The 22,185-nt window shown below is 43.4% G+C and overlaps 1 protein-coding gene across 7 annotated transcripts in view; it reads left to right on the top strand.

Annotated features, from left to right (window-relative positions):
• Nucleotides 1–22,185, top strand: part of TJP1 (tight junction protein 1) — a 2,268,071-nt gene that overhangs the window by 2,043,336 nt on the left and 202,550 nt on the right. For 3 of the 7 annotated variants that reach the window (XM_044078562.1, XM_044078561.1, XM_044078559.1), the window contains one exon: nucleotides 17,718–17,861. In XM_044078562.1, the coding sequence (XP_043934497.1) occupies nucleotides 17,718–17,861 (144 nt within the window). The remainder of the gene's footprint in view (nucleotides 1–17,717; nucleotides 17,862–22,185) is intronic. The other 4 variants (XM_044078564.1, XM_044078563.1, XM_044078565.1 and 1 more) reach the window with 2 other exon arrangements.

Below are 22,185 nucleotides of genomic sequence, written 5' to 3'. Positions count from 1 at the left end.
ACAGTATGCACCCCCACAGGCTTAAAACAAATGTTAAGTCTCAGGGACTTAGAGTAGCAAGAGTATCAAAGGAACTAGAAGACTTCATGAGGAACATCACTAACCTGGAAAAAGACTTCTTTGTTAGGGGATACTTCAACAGACTATAGGATATTTTAGCACCCATTATCCTAAAAAAGTCTAAAGGCGAACTAAGGACATTTCCCATGTTCAGAAATCCACGTGTGACCTCCCTAGGATTTAACAATGACAAATGGGTCTGTAACATATACCCGCTGGACTACCAAGAAACCATCATTCTAGACAATTGGTCCATCATATTAGACAACGGGGCTGTCCGGCATGTTTTCCCCCACAGACCGAACTTCACCACCAGGAGAGGTAAGAACATCAGGGATTTTCTAGGGAAAACTGAGCCAATGACAACTACGGTAGGCAGAACATTCCCCTGCACCTACTGTAGCCACATGAGCCAAAAAAAAGCAGCAATTGAATTCCCTGCACGTGTTAGGGGAGACTACAGCACCAAAGGTGTGATATATAGGGCACAGTGCACCAGATGCAAAGCTGCTCATGTTGGAAAAACAGTCAACAAACTAAAATCAAGACTGGCTCAACACCTGCATGACCTAAGGTACCTCAATCTTTCAAACCCACTTGCTGTTCATTCAAAGCTCAATTCAGGGCACAATGTCTTCAAATTCCACATCCTTGACCATATTCCTAATAACCTGTTGGATGGTAACCACAATGATTTACTGGCGAAGAATGAACTACTATGGCAGATTCATCTAATGGCCTGGAAAAAACAGGACTGAATACCAGTGAGTCCATTGTCCGGATCCTCAACCTCAGAAAATTTGACCACTATAAATATCACCAAGTATTAAGACCATTTTTCACATTAGCTTTCTGCAACAACAGCTCAGTTTATAGATTGCGACTGTAAGGTTTTCTGTTGCCTTTGCTTAAGTTTTGAGTACTAGATGTTATTTTTTCTATTATCTCCACTGTAGCTCTTTATTAAATTCTGGGATACTAGATTCCAGCTTTATCTCTGCTGTACCTTGCTCCCGGTTTCACTTTTTACTGGTAGATTTCCTCATTTAATTCATTTACTTGTTTTTTATCAGTAGTTTTTATTTGTAATTCGTTTGAAGTGATTTGAGGTTTTTCGTATTTAGCAGTTTGTCTTCAGTTTTGATTATTATTTGATTAACATGAATCTCTACAGTTATGATTTTTTTTTTATTGAAAACCTATTAGAAACCTATTGAAAGTTCCCATTAGAGTATGATTGTATCCCTGAAGATGAAATCGGAAAGCGCCCCAGATGTTTGTGTATTTTACTTACTTAGCCACCTATCTGACACTTTTAACATGTGAATTAAATTACTTTGGTTTGTAGACACTCCTGTTTTCACATTGCATTTTACTCATTGCATTTTTGTGACCGAACACTCAAAAGCTATTTACGTTAATTGTAACAATTCTGATTGGTGATTTATGATAATCCAATGCGAGTGCGAGGACTGTGTTCACCTTACAGCACGAATTTGAATGAAGGATTCAACCCACTCTTACACATCTACATACGCCGATTGGCTACTGGCCATAGCCACTCCCATTTACTATACAATAAAAACAGTGATTGAATGCTGTAATCTTCTGTAACACTAAGTAGTGCTTGGATGTAATAATAAAGGACAGATAAACGAACTTCTGTCTGCCAGTTATTTGGAGTGTTTGCTATATTTAATTTTTTTATTTTTTATTTAAGATTTGTTTACCGGGAAAGTCCGACTTGGAACAAAGCCAATTTTCAGCGGAGGCCTGGGAAGAAATGCTCCAGGTGTATGTCTTTACAATGTGGGGGGAAACCGGAGCACCTGGAGGAAACCCACAGCAACGCAGGGAGGACATGCAGACTCCACACAGAAGGCACCCCAGCCGAGAATCGAACTGGAGAACCTCTTGCTGTGAGGCGACAATGCTATCACTGTGCCGTGCAAATATATATATTTCTCGGGGATTCAACAGGACAATGGCTGACTGATAAGGCAGAAAGATACCTCTCTCTGGTGCATTTCCTACCTCTACCGAGCATTTTTGGTTTGAATGTACTGGTCCTGTCTATTTTACTGATACTAAAATACCACTCAAGTCTAAAAGGAATAGGACCTTTTCTGGATAATACAGGTCTACTTTCCCTTTGCAAGTGCACCCTAGCATTTTTGATTTTATAAACAAAATTCGCTAGACCAGGTTGTTAAAAAAACTTGCTTCGAGACAGTATACTTGTCCTGGTTTTGACAAATTCATCTTCTGTATATACCACCCGTAAGGTATCTCATGACCAAATCAGACTACAAATTAGTAACTACCTTCATTGTACATTTAGTAACCTCTCACTTGATCCAGCTTTTATTGTACAGGTAGCGTACTACTTCAAAATGATAAGGTCGTGAGAAACCTCAGTACTTGGGTTTGACAGCTACTTTACAATTTAACCATCTTGCAGTGGTAGTTGGGAAATACTTTTTATCTTGCATGTCTTAGTATAAACGGTGTTTCTTCCAGATCAAAGAAGTTCTCGCCGCCTTGTACTCACATTGATTAGATCCATCATTGAGTACAACACCCACTTTGGGGGGTAACTTACTAAATATGTCATGCGATTGGAAAGACCCAGAGGTTTGTAATGAAAAAGATTAGAGGTCTAAAAGATCTGAATGACAAGGAAATACAGGAGGCTTTGTCCCTTACTCAATTTCATATAGACTCCTTGGGGGATGAACCGTGTCTTGCATATAGAGCTGTAAGAGATTCAGTAGTACAAGAGCTTTTATACCTCCGTAAATCAAGTCTGTCAGTCCAGCTATAACAGTAGGACTGCTGATCTAACTGTACTGTGACAAATAAGTAACACAAAGAGGAGGGGATAGAGTTATCAGACAGCAAATACCCCTTCTCTGGACCAAGCTTCCACTCCAAGTTTAGTGTGACAGACTGTCTGCCTTTAAAAGGAGCTGGACAGCTGGATGGTTATTCGTAAATTTATTTCTGATATGACTGGCCTGGCCCTCTTTGAAAATAGAGGCAAGGCCTTAAAGGTTGGTACTGGCAAGGTAGAAATGATCTCACAACTCACTTGCCTTGTAACTCCTATGATCCTTTCCCCATTTTTATCTGTTTCTTCTGTAGATCCTTTTTCTGCTACTTAGCTTTAAATCTAAAGTACTTCAGTGAGCTATGAACTTCTTTTTCCCTAACTGTTTCTGTTACTTTAAGTCATTACAAAAGCCCTACCATTTTATTCTATATGTCTGTCACTTCTATCTCCACATTTATGTTCTGAGTTGCAACTTTCTAGTGTGTGTTTTGTTGTTTTGCTTCAGTGTTGTCCACTACTTGCTTACAAGCGAACCAAAAGTGCCAGTCTTTCTTACATTTTGTGCATGCAGCTTTAATTTTTTTCCAGTTCCCTACTTTGTCTTTATTGCTTACATTGTGTCTTTAGACTAACCCTCCTCAGTTCCTTGCAAGTAAAGTAACACTGATTGTAAAAATAGCACTTTTCAATCAAAACAACACTTTTCAATCAAAACAAGAAAAAAGTATGATTAGTACAAAGCAAGAAGTGTTTTTGTCAGAGCAGTCTATTATTTAATGTTGTTATTCATAGATTCATAGAACGATACTAGGCTAATGACCTGGGGCGGGGGACTTTCAAAGCCTAGCCAAGTTTTCCCAAAAGAATAATGATGTCCTTTATCCTAATAGGACATTGAAGGCCAGGCATTTATAAACTACATGTGTCCATAAGGGACATGGATGCCAGGCCAGGTGTAAATTTCCTATTCCTCTTCCAGTGGTCTAGGTTGCACTTAAATTAGGTAATAGATAGACTCAGATTCACATGGAAGCCTGTTCCATAGAAGGGACAGTGTGGGACACATGTCTTTCTCAAGCATGTTCTGTTTAAATCACAGAATAAATTCGGGTCCCTAGACCTTGTATTTCTGGTACTGCTTGATTTACAAATATGCAGGAGATTCTTAAGTATGGGAGTTGCAGATGCTTTGTAAGCTAGGCATAGATCACCCCTCAGCGATCTTTAGGAGACTGAGTAGAAGGAAAGGGCTTTAAGGCACTCTGCATAAGGCAAGTTTGTTATGCCTTGTATCCTTTTTGTAAGGAACCTCTGAGGACACTGTAGTTACTGCATATGCCTGGTCAGGTGCATACCAAAGGGAGCATTATACTGTCTGATTGGTCTGATAAGGGCAGAGTACAGTGGGATAATGACCTCTTTGAATTTTGATGTCATGCCCTTACTTATAAATTGCATAACATAAAAGGATTTCCTCAACATTGTGGTCACATGGTGGACAAACGTAATGCTACTGTCTACGTGTGTGCCCAGATCCCTAACCAGAGGGTCGACTCTTAGGGGCATGTTATCAACATGATAGCTGGAATGATGGACTTCCCAAAGGGTACAGTTATGCATTTCATAGCATTGTGTTTAAGACCATGGCTTTGGCACCATTTGTTAGTCAGAGATAGGCCTTCTTGAAGAATGCTAGTGTCTGCAGGTGAGTAGATGATGACCCTCAGCTTGCAATAATCTGCAAATTAAGTCCGCCATAAACCTTCAGCATTTGCTTCCACTTCAGAAAAATAGCTGCCTAAAAGGAACAGGCCCAGTACTGAGCCCTGGGAGACTCCCACTAGTGACTGACCTCTTGGTGGAAGTGGCCTTGCCTATTTTTACCTACTGGGTCTCATCAGTGAGCCAGTTTATCCAGAGGGTGATAAAAACGTTTATAATTAAGTGAGCTTGTCTATAATACCTGAATTGGGGTATTGTATCAGAAGCCTTGCTAGGTCCAAGGTAGGTTGTTTGCCCAGTCTTGCCTTCATCCACTGCTTTGGTGGTCCTCTCGAAGAAGTCCGCCAGTTTTAATAGGCATGACCTTCATTTAACAAAGCTGAACTGTGATAGGTCCAGTGTTTGTAGGGTACCTATGTCTTCATTTATCATGTCTGTGATGATTCTTTCCATGGGCTTGCATGTGAGGCTGATCAGACTTTGAGCCACCTGGATTGGTGGTTGGACCTCCTTTGTGCAGGGGTATGACTGTAGCCATCTTCCATTCCTTGAACACAAAACCTGACTGTGTGCAATTTAGTAAGCATCCTGGGATGTTATAAGGGCCCACTGATAGTGTTTTTGGTCTTAGAAAGTGTACCTAGTAATGGTTGGGGGGGATTGTGATATGGGATATTTCCTTTGGACTATAAGAGGGAGTGGTGGGAGAAATTTGAGCTGAGCTTGTCAGCTAAAAGGTTGGCAATGTTTAGTGTTGGTGATGCCATTTACAGTATGTTCTGTGCATTGTTGTGCACTTCCCTTGAGGTTATGGTCATAGCTGTAGAAAGCTTTTGGTTGTCCTTTGCCTGAGAAGCAATTTTTCTCTTAAAATTTAGCCTTTGAATGTTAATTAACCCTTTTAGATGCTTGTTTAGATGGGTCAGGAGGTTTTAGTATGTTGGGTTTGTTCCTCCTACGCTTGGCCTGGAGTTTTTTGTTGTATAACTGATATTGTGATTCCACCAGGGTGGCTTGTCTGTGAGTTCATGTTATTAATACAAGTGGGCACAGCTGTCTCTATGCAGCTATCAGTATGGCTGTACAGGTGTTTTGTAAATAGCTCAGCATATGCTATGATGTTTACTGGGTTTGAGGTTGCTTGGAATTTTGCCAAACTGTTACTTAATAGAGAGAGGCTAGCTTTGAAATTGTTTCTAAATGGTTTTGGTTTCACTGGGTCCCCGTATTTAATTTTTATTTCAAACAATGCTGCCTTATCGCCAGATCTGATGAGCAAGGACAGTACATTGGGTGAGGAACATCACTTCCCCTTGTTTGCAAGTACAAGGTCAAGGAAGTTTGTACCCTGGGTAGGAAAATGAAGTAGCTGTTCCAGGATGTTGGCCTGACAAAGTTTAGGAATCACTGGGCTTGTGCATTAAAAGTGGTGTAGGATTCCCAATCTGTAGAGGGGTAGTTGAGACTCCCACCTGAAGATCATATTGGGTGAACAGTGAGGGGCTCTAGTACATTCAGGTAGGCAGGATGGGTTTCCGAGATATGCAAAGTGGACCTGTAGGTTGCAAGAATATGGTAAGAGACCCTGCTTATGGTGAGTTGCACATGTAGGAATTCCAGTGGGACATAGGCTTTAACTAGTCTGTATGTGAGATTGTTTTTAATGTAGACTGAAACTCATCCACCTTTAATTCCATCCTGTGCAGTAGCTGGTGAAAGATATTATAACCTTGCACTGCAGGGGTATTCTGTTTGACTTTAAACCATGTGTTCATTACTACGCAGATGTCTACACTCTCCAGGAAGAGGAAGGCTTGCAGAGAGCAGAGTTTCTTTTTAAGACTTCTAGCAATAAGCAGTACCACCTTCAGATATTTCTTCATGGGTTCAGTTAAGTCTGGAGGTTTATCAGTTTGGCAGTGCTTAAAAAGGCACTGTGGGAGTGGAAAAGGTCTTTGTCACTATCCAAAAGCCTAGAGGGGAGAAGTGCAGACCATCCCTGGCAAAGTAGAGTGGTCTGTTAACCATGTCCTCCCAGGGAGTCAAATGTTGTATCCTCTTGGATTGTCACCAGAAGCTTAGCCAGTTGTTAAACTTATTCATGGTAATGTGACATTATCCTTAGAGAAAGTAGTATGCTGCTCAGTGCTAGGGTCATAACTGCCTGAGGCATGTAATCAGCGAGCTCCATCTTGTCTGACTTCATATAGTCAAAGGAGGTAAGTCTCAGGTCATTAACACCCATCTGGACTATGACAGAGTCCTACTGGTACCTGAGGTTAATGACCTGAGTGCCTGTATGGCTTGACAGATCCTACCCCCAAAAAGGCAGATAACTATTACTCTCCTTACTGAGTTTGGTGAGGGGGACATCTGTGTGCCTCACTATTGAATCACCAATGACCAGGAAATTTGGTTGTGCACTGGTTTGCTTTAAGGACTTAGCAGTAGAGGCATTGGTTACAATGTTACTCTAGGTGATGTTTTAACTGAGTGTTTATGTGATGGCTATGGGCACTTTTTTTGATTGTGCTGTGCAGGAGGTCTTAATATTTTAGGAATGTTATCTGTAAGTACCGCAGCATAAAATAGTTTTATATGTAGGGTCTTTACCCCGTGCAGTAAGCATGGTTGAGGTGTCACTGATAACCTCTGTAGGATTAGTTTTGGTTGTGTGAGAGAGGTTTGCCTCAAGCATTAAAATGCATTTACACTACTTGCTTACTTTACCTGTTTTATTAAGAATAATTGAGTTGTCAGCGTACACGAGACAATTACTACAATGCCTCAGAATGCCAATCTGAACCAGATTGGCCACAGAGAAAGTCAAGAAGCGGATATTCATGGCTGCTGATCTACTAGGGAGGAGTCAGGGAAGTTTGGAAATTTAAATATTGAATAGGTCAGTAACACAAGGAGCATGATTTGCAACACTCAGCTATGTGCAAACTAGATGCTTTAGTAGTAAAAAAAAATCTGAGCTTGTAGGTTTTGAGACAAGTGTTGTGCAACTGTGATCCTTAAGTTAAGCAGCAATTTGATAAAAATGCAAACCAGGCTCTGTGGTCAGTCACTTCATGAATCCTTGACACATCTAGAGAACAAGAATTGCTATGTCATAATACTGTTCATCGATTTTAGTTCTGCCTTTAGCACTGTCATCCCCCAGAATCTGATATCAAAGCTGATCCAGCTGGGCATCAACACAACCCTATGTAACTGCATACTGGACCTTCTCATCCACAGACCCAGAAAAATGTGTGGGAAATAACAGTTCAGTCAGTATTACATTGAGCATGGGTGTCCCTCAGGGCTGCATCCCGAGTCCTCTGCTGTTCACTTTGTTGAAGCACGACTGCATTGCCAAGCATGAATCCAACAAAATCATCAAGTTTGCAGATGATACCACTGTCGTAGGTCTTGTCAAAAATGGTGAGATAGCCTACAGGGATGAATTGGAACATCTGATAGGTTGGTGCAACAGCAACAATCTGGCCTTAAATCTAAGAAATCCAAAGAATTAATAATGGACTTCAAGAGGACTCAGGAGATGCATCAACCTCTGGAAATTAAGGGGGTGGCAGTGGAAAGAGTCCACAACAGCAAGATGTCCTCCTTTGTTGACTCATACATCCGTCCATTTTACAAATGTTAGCTGCTACTACAAATGTATGTGCAATGGCCTGCAGCATTCAGCATATGTTGGCCATAAATGGACGTCGGGTATAAAGCCGACATCAGCACACACCTACCTCAGATCTTTTTTGTCACCTGTGTGACTGCCAGCTCCGGTAGTCGCTCACTTGGACAAATTACTTTGTGTTGTATGTGTTCAGATAAGTACCCCATAGGGGTTTTGGTTACCTTTTTGCTATTGTGCTGTGGGTTAATGTCAGATAGAAAGGGCAAGTGTCAGTGTGGAAGGCAGGCTCCACATAAAGACTAGCACGAGCACTGCCTAGTCTGTCTAGGCCAAGACCACAACCCGCACCACTTGTGGAATCTGTCAGACTTTTGTTCCTAAAACCCTTAGGAGCAGTCTTGGCTGTATTAAAATTATATGTAGAGAATCAGTGCTTGAAACGCTTAGCCAAAGACATGGACCTGATGTCAGGAACCTCTGAAGAGCCGCCCACAAAAAAGGCCAAGAAATCTCGGCCTGATCCTACTGCTGCACCCTCTATTCTGACCGTACCTCTCGAGGCCTGTAAAGGCTCTGAGTCACAATCCACAGAGATTCCACTGACAGAAACCTGGGAAGAAGTCATCAAACAAGCCACTAGCACATCCCAGAGGGAGTCGCAGGCGTCCGACTTGGGTGCCGGAGGGGAACCAAGGCTCATAATTTCTGAGGGCCCATGTGGGGTTTCCCAAATAGTCATCCACAAAGACATTATCTCTGATGTTGTGGAATGCCGCCCGACGTCCAGCCCTCCTTCCCTACATCACATAACCAACATGTCTGTCAGATGCTCCACAACAGAAGAATTAAAAATCAAAACACATTGCTCCTCAACCATCCATGCTGTTTGACCATGCTCCTTCTCAGCCATCTATGCTATTTGACCAGGCACCTGACTGGCAGGCCTTTAATCAGGGCTACTTAATGCCTTCCTTGCATCACGCCAGGCCCCTGCCCAAGCCCCTTCAGTCTTTACTCCTAAGGGCAAATTAGTAGCTGATATTTCCTCTGAAGAGGATTCTTCAGGGGGTGAATTCCTAACTTGTACATCCCAAATTGCCTCCCCTCTGGGGTATGCTTCTCCAGAGGAGGAGTCAAATGGAATGGATTCCCCAGGAGAAGACATTACCTTTGGGGAAACAATAGTGCAAATGAAGGACTTTAAGTGGGATTGCAGTCAAGTTACTGAGACTCAAAAGAGGTATTATGACTTTTTACAAATGGAGTCCTCTAATCTGTCTGCAGTTCCTCCTGTGCATCTTACCTTTTTGGATGCCTTCCTGGCTGCCTCTAAAGCCCCAGATTCACAACACCCTGCAACAACCCACCTAGACAGATTTTATAAAGTCCCTGAAGATGCAAAATTCCTCTTCAAGGCCCCTTCTGCAGACCCTTCTATGATTTCAGCAGCTGCAGATAAAATTTCCAAACTTTTCCTCTCCACTTCCCTCATGCCTTTGGAGAAGGAAAGCAGAATAATGGAAAGGCTGGGCAAAACAGTATATACCTCTGCCACTTTAGCCGTGAGAGCCATAAACTACCAAACTCATATGGCCAAATATTCCTTGGACATTCTTACTGATGCTATAAAACAGTTGGATGACCTTCCTGATTCCCCAATCAAAGCTAAGGTCTCTAGTTTGTTAATTTCCTGCAGTCAAGTAACAAGACATTCCATAAAGTGTAGTTATGACACAGTGGAGGCTTCATCAAGAGCTGCGGCCTCAGGTTCTGTCACCAGTAGATATTCCTGGCTTAGGCTACAGCCTCTGCCTGATGACATTAAGTCAAAACTCATGGACTCTCCCTTGGATAACAAGGCTTTGTTTGGTTCAGTGGCTGCTGAACTCTTTAAGGCCCTTCAGGTGAAGGGCAAAGAGCTCCAGGACCTCAGGCATATATTTGTCTCCCCAGATCCCTGCTTCCAGAGGAACTATCCAGCTCAAGCTACCTTTGTGAGAAGGTCTTCCAGACACCTGCCACCCAGTGGGAAAAAAAGATTTGAGGCAGACCCCTCCAGGTCTTCTCACTTTACTCCAGTACAAAAATGGCCTTTTTAGGCCAGGTAGTCTGTGACTACCAGGCATTAAGCCCAGACATCCCCCTCTCCATGCATCTCTCCCTGTCCTTCACTGCTTGAAAACTAGTTACCCAGGACTCGAGGGTCTTTTCAATAATAAAACTAGGTTATTTCATGGTGTGAGAAACCAGACCTACCATCAGAGACATTCCTCAACCCCCTCAAGACCAAATGGCTTCCTTTCCCCCAGTTCTGGCACCCTACTCTCTCAATTCAAGAGGTACCTCCACAATCAAGTGGGAAAGGATTCTTCTCCAAGATGCTCCTGGTCCCCAGGAAAAATGGTCCCTGCAAGATCCATCTTTGATTTGTCAAACATGTTTCTCAAGGTCCCCTCCTTTCGGATTCTAACCCTTCCTGCTTCTTCCCCTGATCCTCCCTCAGGCCTTCATGGTGTCCTTAGATATAAAGGATGCCTACTTATATATTCCAATCCATTCTCTCTTCAGGAAATTCCTTTGTTTCTCAGTGGGTTATGTGCATTTTCAGTTTTGTGCTTTGTCATGTGGTCTCTCTACGGTGCCAAGAGTTTTCGCAACGTGTCCAGCCCCAGTCACTGCTTTTGCCAGAATGCAGGGGATCCAACTCTTCCCCTTTCTGGACGATATCCTTATCCAGGCATCGTCCCCACAGTTGGTCCAACAACATCTAGACTTCACCATCACCCTCTTGAAGCACCTGGGGTTCGCCATAAAGCTTCACAAATCCTCCCTGACACCCTCTCAGGGTCATGTGTTCTTAGGATGAAGGATTTCACAGGACAAATGATGGCCTGTCTCCCTCCAGACAAGATTCTGTCCCTCGCATCCTATTTCCAGGAGATTCTCCCTCTCCAAGCATTGTCGGCCAGGGAGTTTCTGAGGTTCTTGGGATTCATGGCTTCCTCCATTCCCATGGTACCCTTAGCATGACTACACATGTGAAAATTCCAGTGGTACTTAAGGACAATCTGGAAACAATGCCTGCACCCTCTGGAGTTTACGATATCCCTGCCTTTCCAGGGAACTAAATTGGTGGATTGTACAGATCTCTGCCAATCCAGGTCTTCCCCTGTAACCCCCCCCCCCCCCAACCAGGATCTGTACAAAAATGCTTCAGACTCGGGTTGGGGTGCAACCTTAGGAGAATGGAGAGTGAGAGATGCTTGGACTCTGGGCCAACAGAGTGAACACATCAGTATCAAGGAGATGAGAGCCTTGATATTGGCCCTCCAAATCTTCAAGGATCGGATTCTGCCAGGTGTGCTGAGATGGTACACAGACAATACCACTATGCTGTGGTTCATCAACAAACTGGGGGGGGGGGGGTCAGATTCCTACCAGCTATGCAAATTGGCCATACAGGCATGGGAAATCACCCAACAGAGACATGTAAACCTCCTAGCTGTCTACAAACCTTCTACAGAAAATGTGATGGCAGGTGCTCAATCCCACGAATGAATGCTAAACAGGGATGTGTTCCTGGACCTGGTCCATCGATGGGGTATACCTCAGGTAGATCTTTTTGCCTCCCCCATGAACAGGCAACTCTCACCCTTCTGCACGAGGATAACCCTCTCCTGGGGCATGGAGGGTGGATGCTCTTTCCTTTCCATGGAAGGGGATGTTCGGTTATACATTCCCCCCTTCCCTCTCTTACAAAAAAGTTCTGCTGAAGATTCAAAGAAAACAGCCTCAAATCTTGTTGGTGACCCCCTTTTGGCCAAGGCAGCATTGGTTCCCCCTATTAGATAATTTAGCCAAGGGTAATCACCACAAGTTACCCAAACTGATGGACCTGCTCACACAGGAGAAGGGAACTTTCATACACCCCCAAATATCCACCCTAAACCTTACACTTTGGGTGATGGGCGTCGATTCCCTTCAGACACCTTTGCACAGAGAATGTTCCCCAGGTTCTGCAGGTGGCCAGAAAATCCTATCTATCCAAGTGAAAAGGTTTTCAGTTTGGTGTCTAAAATGTAATATCCTACCACTGACTGTAGAACTTCCAGTGGTATTTTCTTACCTATGTGAACTGACTAACTCTGGCTTGTCATACTCTTCAATTAAAGCACATCTGTTTGCCATCTTAACATGTCTACCCCTCACCCCCCCCCAGCTTCCAGACTGGAAGTTAAGCTCATTTAAAAGGGGGTACTACACATTAGACCTCCAAGGAAGCCCATTCCCACCCTTGGGATCTTAATTTTGTATTGGAAAAACTGACCTTACCACCCTTTGAGCCAGCCAAGGACTGCTGTCTCTAACACTGCACATGGAAAACTATCCTCTTGGTGGCCGTTATTTCAGCTAGACAGGTCCCCAAACTGCAAGCCCTCATGGCCTCTTCCCCTTTCACAGTTTTCCACAAGGACAGGGTCTGCTTAAGCACTAACCCATTCTTCATGCCCAAAGTAGTTAATGAACTTTCCTTAAATCAGGCCGTCAATCTTCCTACCTTCTTCCCTTCACCTCAAACCTCTGCTGAAAGGATCCTTCACTCCTTGGATGTACTTAGACAACTCGGATGCTATTTGGCCAAGACCAAATCCATCCTTAAATCTGATAGGTTGTTTGTCTCCTAGCACCCAAGAGCCCTGGGGCACCCTGTTTCCAAGCAAACCATTTCCTCCTGGATCTCTAAAACTATTTCCTTTTGCTACACAGCCCATGGCAAAGGCTTCCCTTTCCAGTGAAGGCACACTCCACTAGGGCTGCGTCCTCCTCTGGTGCCTTCTGTAAGGGATTGGATACAGCTACCATTTTAGAAGCAGCTACATGGTCATCTGTCCACACTTTCACCAAACACTATAAGTTGGACATTATTTCCAAGTCCAGAGCAGAATTTGCCAGGGCCATTCTTCGTGGCTTTGTGGAAAATGTCTCCGTTCCTCCACCCAGTTCTTAATAGCATCAGCATTTGCACTCTCCCTCATGTTATGGATACAGCAGCATATGAATAGGACAATAGTACAGCTGTGTAAAATCTTACCATAACTTTAGATGTCCTTCTCTTCTATATGCTGCTGTATAGCTTCCCACCCTGCCTTCCCCCCGATGCTTGCCTGACTCCTGAGTACCCACTCCATAGTCGATGGTTTCTGGCGGCATCCAGTTCTGAGGTAGGTGCGTGCTGACTACAACGGTATGGCCGACGTATGCTGAATGCTGCCGGCTGTCACACATACTTTCGCAGTAGCAGCTAACTTTTGTAAAATGGCAGGATGTATGAGTCAACCGGAGGCAGACTTCCTCATGTTATGGGTACAGCAGCATATAGAAGAGAGGGACATCTAAAGTTATGGTAAGATTTTGCACAACTGTACTTGCTTGGGGGTGCACATCTCAGATGACCTATCCTGGTTGACTCATATTAGCCATATAGTGAAGAAGGCACAACAACATCTGCACTTCCTACAAAAACTGAAGAAGGCAAACCTGTCCATCCTGAAAGCCTTCTACAAGGGGACCATCAAGAGCATCCTCTCAAATAACATATTTGCTATGGTAACTGCAAAGAATCTGACTGCAAGGCTGTCCTGAGGGTAGTGAGGACAGCGGAAAAAGTAATTGGTTCCTCTCTCCCACCCATGGCTGATCTGCACGAGACTCTGTGTCTGGGAAGGGCTAGGAAGATAATCCACGATCCCACTCACCCTGCCCATGGCATGTACGTCTGCCTTTCTTCGGGCAGGCGGTATCGCAGCAAAACTTCTAGACTGAGCAGGAGCTTCTTCCCTTTATCCATAAGGCTACTGAATTTGAATACCAGGCATGCTAGCAAGTAATCCTATCAATATGCCACTCGCTGTGCAGTATCATGTATAGTAATCATACTGGCAAATTGCTTCAGTAACTTGTACAGTTAGACTGATTTCTTATGCTATTACTTCCTGAATGTGCAATAGTTAGGAGTTTGTCACCACTCCACCCATGTGCAATATAAACTTCAGAATGTATCATACTACAGCTGATGAAATGCAATATCTAAGCAATCGCAATGGTAAAGTCATAGTCTTTGCAGTACCTACTAGGATAATATTGCCTAATGTTTTCATGTCCAGTTGTGGTAATTTATTGTGTTAATATTTTAAGTATTACTGTATCGGCATTAGTTTTACTGTCGCTCAAACTGTGTGCTCATTGTTATGTCTTGCACTGGGACCAGCTTGCACTGCTGTGTATATCTGATCTATAGTAAAGTTTACTTTGACTTTGTTGAAAAGGTCCATAATGATTCTTTCCATGGCCTTGCAGATGAAGCTAGTCAGGCTTATGGGCCTATAAATTCCAGGATGGGTTGATGGTCCCCCTTTGAGCAGAAGGAGTACTGTTGCTGTCCACCGTTCTGCTGGCTGTGGTTAAACAGGATCCAAATGGCTCTGCTAGGTCATTTTTCAATTTGTTTAAAGGCAATGTGGGATGTTGTCTGGTCCCATTGATGCTGCATCTTTGGTTTTGGAGAGTGCAGAGATGACCTGCTCCTTGAGGTAATAGGCTGAGTTAACAGTGGCAGGTATACTTCGGGGGATGACTGGTTGGGACAGGGGGGTGAAGTTTGCTCCAGATGTGTTAGCTAGCAGGTTGGCTATTACCTCCAGTTGAGTATAGATGGTGCTATCCACAACCAGTTCAGCGCATAGCTGGGTATACCCTTTTACATTTTGGGCGAAGTTAAAGAATGCCTTGTGATTATCCTTAGCTAGGGAGGCTATTTTTGCTTCATAGTTAGTTTTGGAGGACTTGACAAGCAAGATCTCTAATTTGTTTAAGTTAGAGAGGGATTTCTTCCTCTGCTGAGCCAGTTCCCTCTTGTTCTAGGACATCAGTTTCTTTCTCTTATTGTATAGCCTGTTTGTACCAGGTGTCCACCAGGGTGGCTTATTTTTTCATCAAGACCAGGTTTTATTCCAGTCAGGTGCAGCTGATTCTGTACAGCTGCTTAAGTGGTTATACTGGGCATTGGTGTACACCTCTGCATAGGAGTCCGTGCTGTCTGTGTTCGAGGGGGGTTTGAAACAACTTACACTATTACTTAGTAGGATTTAATTTGCCTTGGAAAACTTCTTGAGCAGTTTTGAGCTTGATGGGGTGTTTGACCTTACAATTACATGGAACAAGACTAATTTATGGTCCAATCTTACCAGACCGGACATTACACGAGGGGGGGCAGGCCACAGTGCTCCCCCATGTTAGTGAGTCCTATGTCCAGGACATTTGAGCCTCTTGGAGTGCTGACTAGCTGTTTCGGAGCATTTGCATTGACAAAGTCCAAGAACGTCTGACCCAGCATGTTTGTGGTCATGTATATTTCCCAGTCGATGGTAGAATAATTAAAATTACCCATGAAATAAGGTGTTGGGCTTTATGGCAAGTGTTTCCAGTAAGTCCAGGTATGCGGTATGCTTTTCCTGGTTCATGGTGGGGGACTTGTAGCTAGCTATGATGCGATGGGGGTTTTTTGCCTATAGTTAATTGCACATGGAGTAGCTCTAATGAGTCATACCGTTTGACCAGTCTCGAGGTGTACTTGTCCTTAATGAAGATGGATACATCTCCCCCTTTGGTTCTTTCTGCTCAGTTTGTGGTCTGAACACATGGAAAGCATTGTAGCCCTGCATGGCCAGGATGCTTTCTGTGGCTTTGAACCATGTTTCGGTGGCTGTACAGACATCAGCATCTTCTGAGGTGAGGAGTGCTTCCAGGGAGTACGGTTTCTTGTTCAGACTCCTAGGCAGAGAAAGGCAAGTCACACAGCACTACAGCTAAAGAAAGATGCCACTAAGCACTTATACTTTTAAGTGAGGAATGATGTTCACTGTCTGCAAAATAATTATTTTCTAACAGATTCTAGCTAAGACCTCTTAAAGCTCAAAAAGAACAAAAAACTAAAACAAAACCAAATGTAGTAAATAAAGTAAACAAAAAAATGGAAGTAACCAAACCTTAAATGAAAAACTCCAGTCTAAAATCAGACAGGTCAGCAATGTAGAGAACAGCAAGTCACACAGCACTGCAGTTTGTGTTATGTTGGTGAGATCACATTCTTCCCATTCGGTCTTCCATCTATGGCACAAGTCCTCTTTATTGTCCTCCAGCGTCCATGATTATCCCCAGTGTTGATGGATTTGTCTTTCTAAGTAGTTGTGAAACCTGCAGTGTTATGTTTCATAAATTGTTGTAGAATTATGCTTTAATGCATCCATCTGTATTTGGTGGTGGTAATGTGCTCTCTGTTGGGCTAACTTAGTTTCCATGCTTGTCCTGTAGGATAGTTCTTTGATGCCTTCTACTTCCTTCAGCAATGCATGTTCATTTCTGAGCCCAGGAGACTAATGTCACCAGCAGAAATCCAAATGCTCTTCTGTGGTTTTAGATTTTAGGTCTAATTTAAGTTGTTCAGTTTATACTACTAGAAATGATATAATCTGCTGTAAAGCATTTATTGTATTGTTGAACATTACATGCAAAACATTGATGAAGTAGTCATTTGTTTGAAATGACCTGGAGCTTCTGGATTGCTTGTTTGTTTGTTTGTGTGTGTGTGTGTGTGTGTGTGTGTGTGTGTGTGTGTGTGTGTGTGTGTAGGTAGTAGTGTTTATTTACAAATGTGTACTAGCATACTCACCCATTCATGGCAAGTTGCATTTTTCATATTTTTATCTATTTCAAGGGATCATATTTATTACTGCTACTTTTGGGAATAATGATTTAGAAGACTTTTATTCTATAATCTGTTAGAAGTTCCAGAGTGTTTCCAAAAGAAATGTTGGCGATTTTGAAAAATGCTGGATTTGAAAATGTCATGGCTGTATGTTTACTATGTGATGATGAATTTCTTCAGAGTCCAACTAGTCAGCAATTGCTACTTACAAAAAATACTTGAAAATGTATTTTCATCACTTCCAATATTTTATGTGGGAGCTACAGTTGCGTTACTACCGTATCCATGCAGCGGTAGTGCCCACTACTGTAACTGTATGGTCCCTTCATCTTACAGTGGAGAGAACGCCAGAGTACCAAAATGCAACCAGCTGTGAATTTTAAGCAACTTTTCCTGTACAGTTGTCAGCTTTATTGAAAAGGATGCTTCAGCAGGGAACCATCAAAGAAATATATATAACTCCCAATGCCTTTTTATTTCACAGATGTATGGCAATATTGACCTTAGTATTGCTAAATAATTCTGCAAATATTTATTGTATCTGTCAGTATTATAATTTAATTCTGTTTTTGCAACCCTTCCAAGTTCACATGAGACTGTTTTCCTTGTATGATATGCCTTTTAAACACATTTGCAAATGAGGTACTTGCTAATAACTGTAAAATAAATTAACAAGTTCTATTGTTTATTTTTAGGTGAAACACTGCTTAGTCCTCTGGTGATGTGTGGACCCCATGGACTGAAGTTTCTGAAGCCAGTGGAGCTACGCTTACCTCATTGTGCGTCTATGACTCCTGATGGTTGGTCTTTTGCTCTAAAATCGTCCGACTCCTCGTCGGGTATGCTGTCCTCTCACTCTCCCTTTTGGGCTCTGGGGTACTATCCTGCACCTCTGTGAAAACTGGTTTTGTGTTACTTTCATGAATATATAGCTCACATTGCCTATTTTTGTGTGTGTGTGTTTGCCCGTGCGTGTGTGTGTTCCACTGGATTATTATTATTTTTTTGAATATCTTAACTCTTCCAGCCTTCCATGCCATGCATTACAAAGGTTTGTCACATGAAAAAGTAAATTAGTTTTCTTATAGAGGATAGATGTCCTTCTGTTCACATGTTGCAGTATTCATAACCTTTGGGTTATCTTCTGCTCTTCTACCCAAACATCCAGCCAGTATACAAAAGCTTTAGTCAGTGTGAGATATGTGGGATGTCTGACATTGGCCACAGGGTGTGTGGGCCATAAAAAGGATGTCTTGAACGTACCTTATCCAGAACTTCCCTGCCGCAACTCGAACGTCAACTCATCCTGCTGTCTCTGCCATCGGATCCTTCATGTTTAAGATAAGTGCCCCATTGGGGCCTTTTTTCTTCTTATTTTGGTAATTGCATGCCTGCTCAGGTTCATGTCATTCAGGAAAGGAAAGTGTAGGTGTGGACGTTAGATCCCCCATAAGGATGCCCACGACCTCTGGCTTTTCTGCCTAGGGCTCAAGTATCTAACCTCATCTCCTTGTCCTATCAAGTTACAAGATACTCGATCAGATGCAGTTATGTTGCTGCAGAGGCCTCTGCCATATCTGCAGCTTCTGCCTCGGTCCTCAGGGGGTACCCTTGGCTGAGACTCCAACCCTTACCTGACAATATTAGGGCTAAGCTTCTGGATGCACCCCTGGACAATTCTGCCCTGTTTGGAGCCAGAGCAGCAGAGCTTTTCAAGACCATTCAGCAGAAAGGAAAAGAATTACAGGATTTAAAGCATTTGTCTGTCTCTCCGATCCCTAAATTCCATAGGACTTATCCCACCAAGACACAGTTCATCAGAAAACATTCTGCTTCTACTCCTCATTCCAGGACAAAAAGAGCTCCAAGAAGCAGCAGCCTCCTTCCAGGCCTACTCAGACTCCAGCTCAGAAACCTCAGTTTCAGGAAAGGGCGGGTAGTCTGTGACTACCTGCCTTCTTCCCCACCCCTTCTAGATTCCATACTCCCTATTCCAAAGACTCTCTCACTGTCTTGCTGTCTGACAAAGCATTACCTCAGACAAGTGAGTCTTATCAGTTATAGAAAAGCACTACTTCATAACTTGAATCGTTCCTCCCTCCTTAAGAGACATACCATAACCACCAAAGGACCAACTTCCCCTTTTCCTAACAGTCTTGGACAGCCTCCTTTCTCAAGGAACTATCCAACCTGTCCCTCTGTCAGTGAAGGGAAAGGGCTTTTACTCTAGATTTTTACTAGTCCTAAGGAAAGACGGCCCATGGAGACGCATCCTGGACCTCTCCCACCTCAACCTCTTTCTACAGGTACCCACTTTTTGCATGGTTACGCTCCGGACGCCCCCACGCTAATGCCTCAGGCATTTCTGGCCACTTTGGACATCAAAGATACATGTCTGCATATCCCCATAAGACCTAATTACAGGAAGTATTTATGCTTCCTTGTGGGTTCCTCGCATTTTCAATTCTCTGCTTTACCCTTTGGACTATCTACTGCTCCAAGGGTATTCATCAAGTGTCTGGCGTAGTGATAGCCTATTTGCAGGGTCCAGGGGATTCAGTTTTCTCCATACCTGGACAACCTCTTGATCCAGGTAGATTGCTCAACTTCCCTACACATCCATCTCCAAAAAGTCATTTCTGTTCTGCAGTCTGTGGGTTTCAACATCAGTTTCCCCAAATCCAAACTAAACTCCTCCCAGGGCCAAGTTTTCCCATGGTGCAGAATCAGGACAGATGTTATGAGAGCATTCCTGCCACCCCAAATGTGGGAAGGCTGAAGGGATACCTACTGTCTGTTCTCCACTCCACTGCGATGACAGCAAGAGAACATCTCAAACTCCTAGGACATATGGCCTCTACTATACCCATGTTGCCACTGGCAAGACTCCACATGAGGAAACTTCAGTGGTACCTGAGGTCCACATGGGCCCAATACTCTCACCCCTTGGGCCACACTTCCCTTCTTACCATGCCTAAGGAAGGAGATCCTTTGGTGGATTGATCAAGTCTCTCTCAACCCAGGACTTCCCTTACAACCCCTCACCCCAGTCCAGGAGATGTACACAGATGCCTCAGACCTGGATTGGGGAGCTGCCATGGGCAGCTTGAAGGTGCAAGGAACATAATAAACAGGCACCTTCAAGAGGGAACACATCAACATCAACAAGAGGCGAGACATCATCTTTGCACTGAGGGCTTTCCAACACATTCTGAAGCTAGGCTCCCCTAAAGTTGTTCACAGACAACACAACACTTCTCTGGTATGTGAACAGACAGAGGGGGAACAAAATTTTACTTGCACTCCAGGTCTGGGAATTGGTGACCCAACATGGAGTCACCCTCCAGGCGATCTACATTCCCTCAGCTCAGAACACTCAGGCAGTCACCTTGAGCAGGTAGGTCCATGTCACAATCCCACAAATGGATACTACACAGGGATGTGTTCCTGGACATAGTCCACAGTGGGATACTCCACAAATAGATCTGTTTGCTTCTTCTCTGAACAGACGGCTTCCACACTTTTGTACCTGGGCACCCAGCCCCCTAGCAAGGGCATTGGACACCTTTTCTATTTCATGAAAATTTCAAGAGGACAAACCAAAACTCTTGTTGGTGACTTCCTTTTGGCCAGCACCGCATTGGTTCCCCCCTTCCTGCATTTAGCCAGGGGCAATTATCACAAGTTACCTCATAGAGTGGACCTTCTCACACAAGACAAGGGATCCCTAATCTATCCCCACTTGGAATCTCTGAACCTAACCCTGTGGGTGACAGAGTTTTGATCCCTTTCTGACATCTTTACACTGAGGCCATGCTTAATGTCCTGCAGGAGGCCAGGAAACCCAGTGCTAGGAGATCTCATTTGTCCAAATGAAAAAAGGTCTCTATTTGGTATCTTGAAGAACAGGTGGACCCATTTCAAGAAGTCCCCTTAGTGCTGTCCTGTATGTGTGAATTGTTGTAGGCAGGGCTGGCATATTTTTCTGTTAAGGCTCACCTGGCTAAAATTTCTGCTTGTCTGCACCTTGACCCTCCTTTTGCCTCCCGACTTCCAGTGAAGTTATTCCTAGAGAGAGTCCTGCATCTTAGTCCCCCCGGGAAGCCAGTTCCACTGCCCTGGGACCTGAAATACATTTTAGAGAAGCTCACAATTTCTCTTTTTGAGCTAGCAGCTACAGCTTCTCTAAAATATTGCACTTGGAAAACTGTGCTTTTGGTGGCCCTGACATCAGCCAGGAGAGTGTCAGAGCTCCAGCCCCGCATAGCCACCCCACCTTTTTTAATCTTCCACAAGGATAGAGTGACCCTAAGGACTAACCTGTCCTTCATGCCTAAGGTGGTCAGTGAGCTCTCTCTGAGTCAGTGTATTCACTCCCCACATTTTTCCACATCCCTAGAATGACAGTGAGAGAGTTCTGCATTCCCTTGATTTTCACAGATAGCTAAGGTTCTACCTAGACAAGACCAAGTCCCTTAGGAGATCAGAACAATTGTTTGTCTCCTTTCACCTCACAGCTATGGGGAAAGCAGTGACGAAACAAACTATTTATGCCTGGATTTCCAAGGCTTCTCCTTTTGTTGCACCTACCATGGCAAACATCTAAACTCTAAAATTAAGACCCACTCCACTAGAGCCATCTGGAGTCTTCTTCAAAGGGCTGGACACCTGGACATCTGTCCATACCTTCACCAAACACTACGAGCTGGACATTTCCAGATCTAGAACAGGTTTTGTTAGGGCAGTCCTGCATGGATTCGTGGAAAACAGTTCCAAACCATCTTCTGCTTCTCTTTGAGCTTTGGCACTCACCCAAAGGTTATGAATACTGCAACATGTAGATAGAAGGACATAGAATATTTGTGTAAAATCTTACCATAACATTCTCTTCCATGTTGCAGTATTCTATCCCACCCTCCTACCTATATATATATATATATATATATATATATATATATATATCTAAGGAAATTACCCCTCCAGGCTATAACATCCTTAGATGTGACTGCAAAACCAAAAAAGGCGGTGGTATAGCCATTATCTATAAATTTTATCTCCAAGTATCCCTCTTTAATGAGCTTCCATCACTAGACACCAAATCTGAAGTTCTGTCTACTAAACTCCAAATCAACAACACCAAATCTATCTACCTAATTTGTATGC

Source organism: Protopterus annectens, chromosome 7.part1 (assembly GCF_019279795.1).
Source record: "Protopterus annectens isolate FY-2018-M chromosome 7.part1, PAN1.0, whole genome shotgun sequence".
Lineage (NCBI taxonomy): Eukaryota > Metazoa > Chordata > Ceratodontiformes > Protopteridae > Protopterus > Protopterus annectens.
This window is presented reverse-complemented; position numbering and strand designations above follow the sequence as displayed.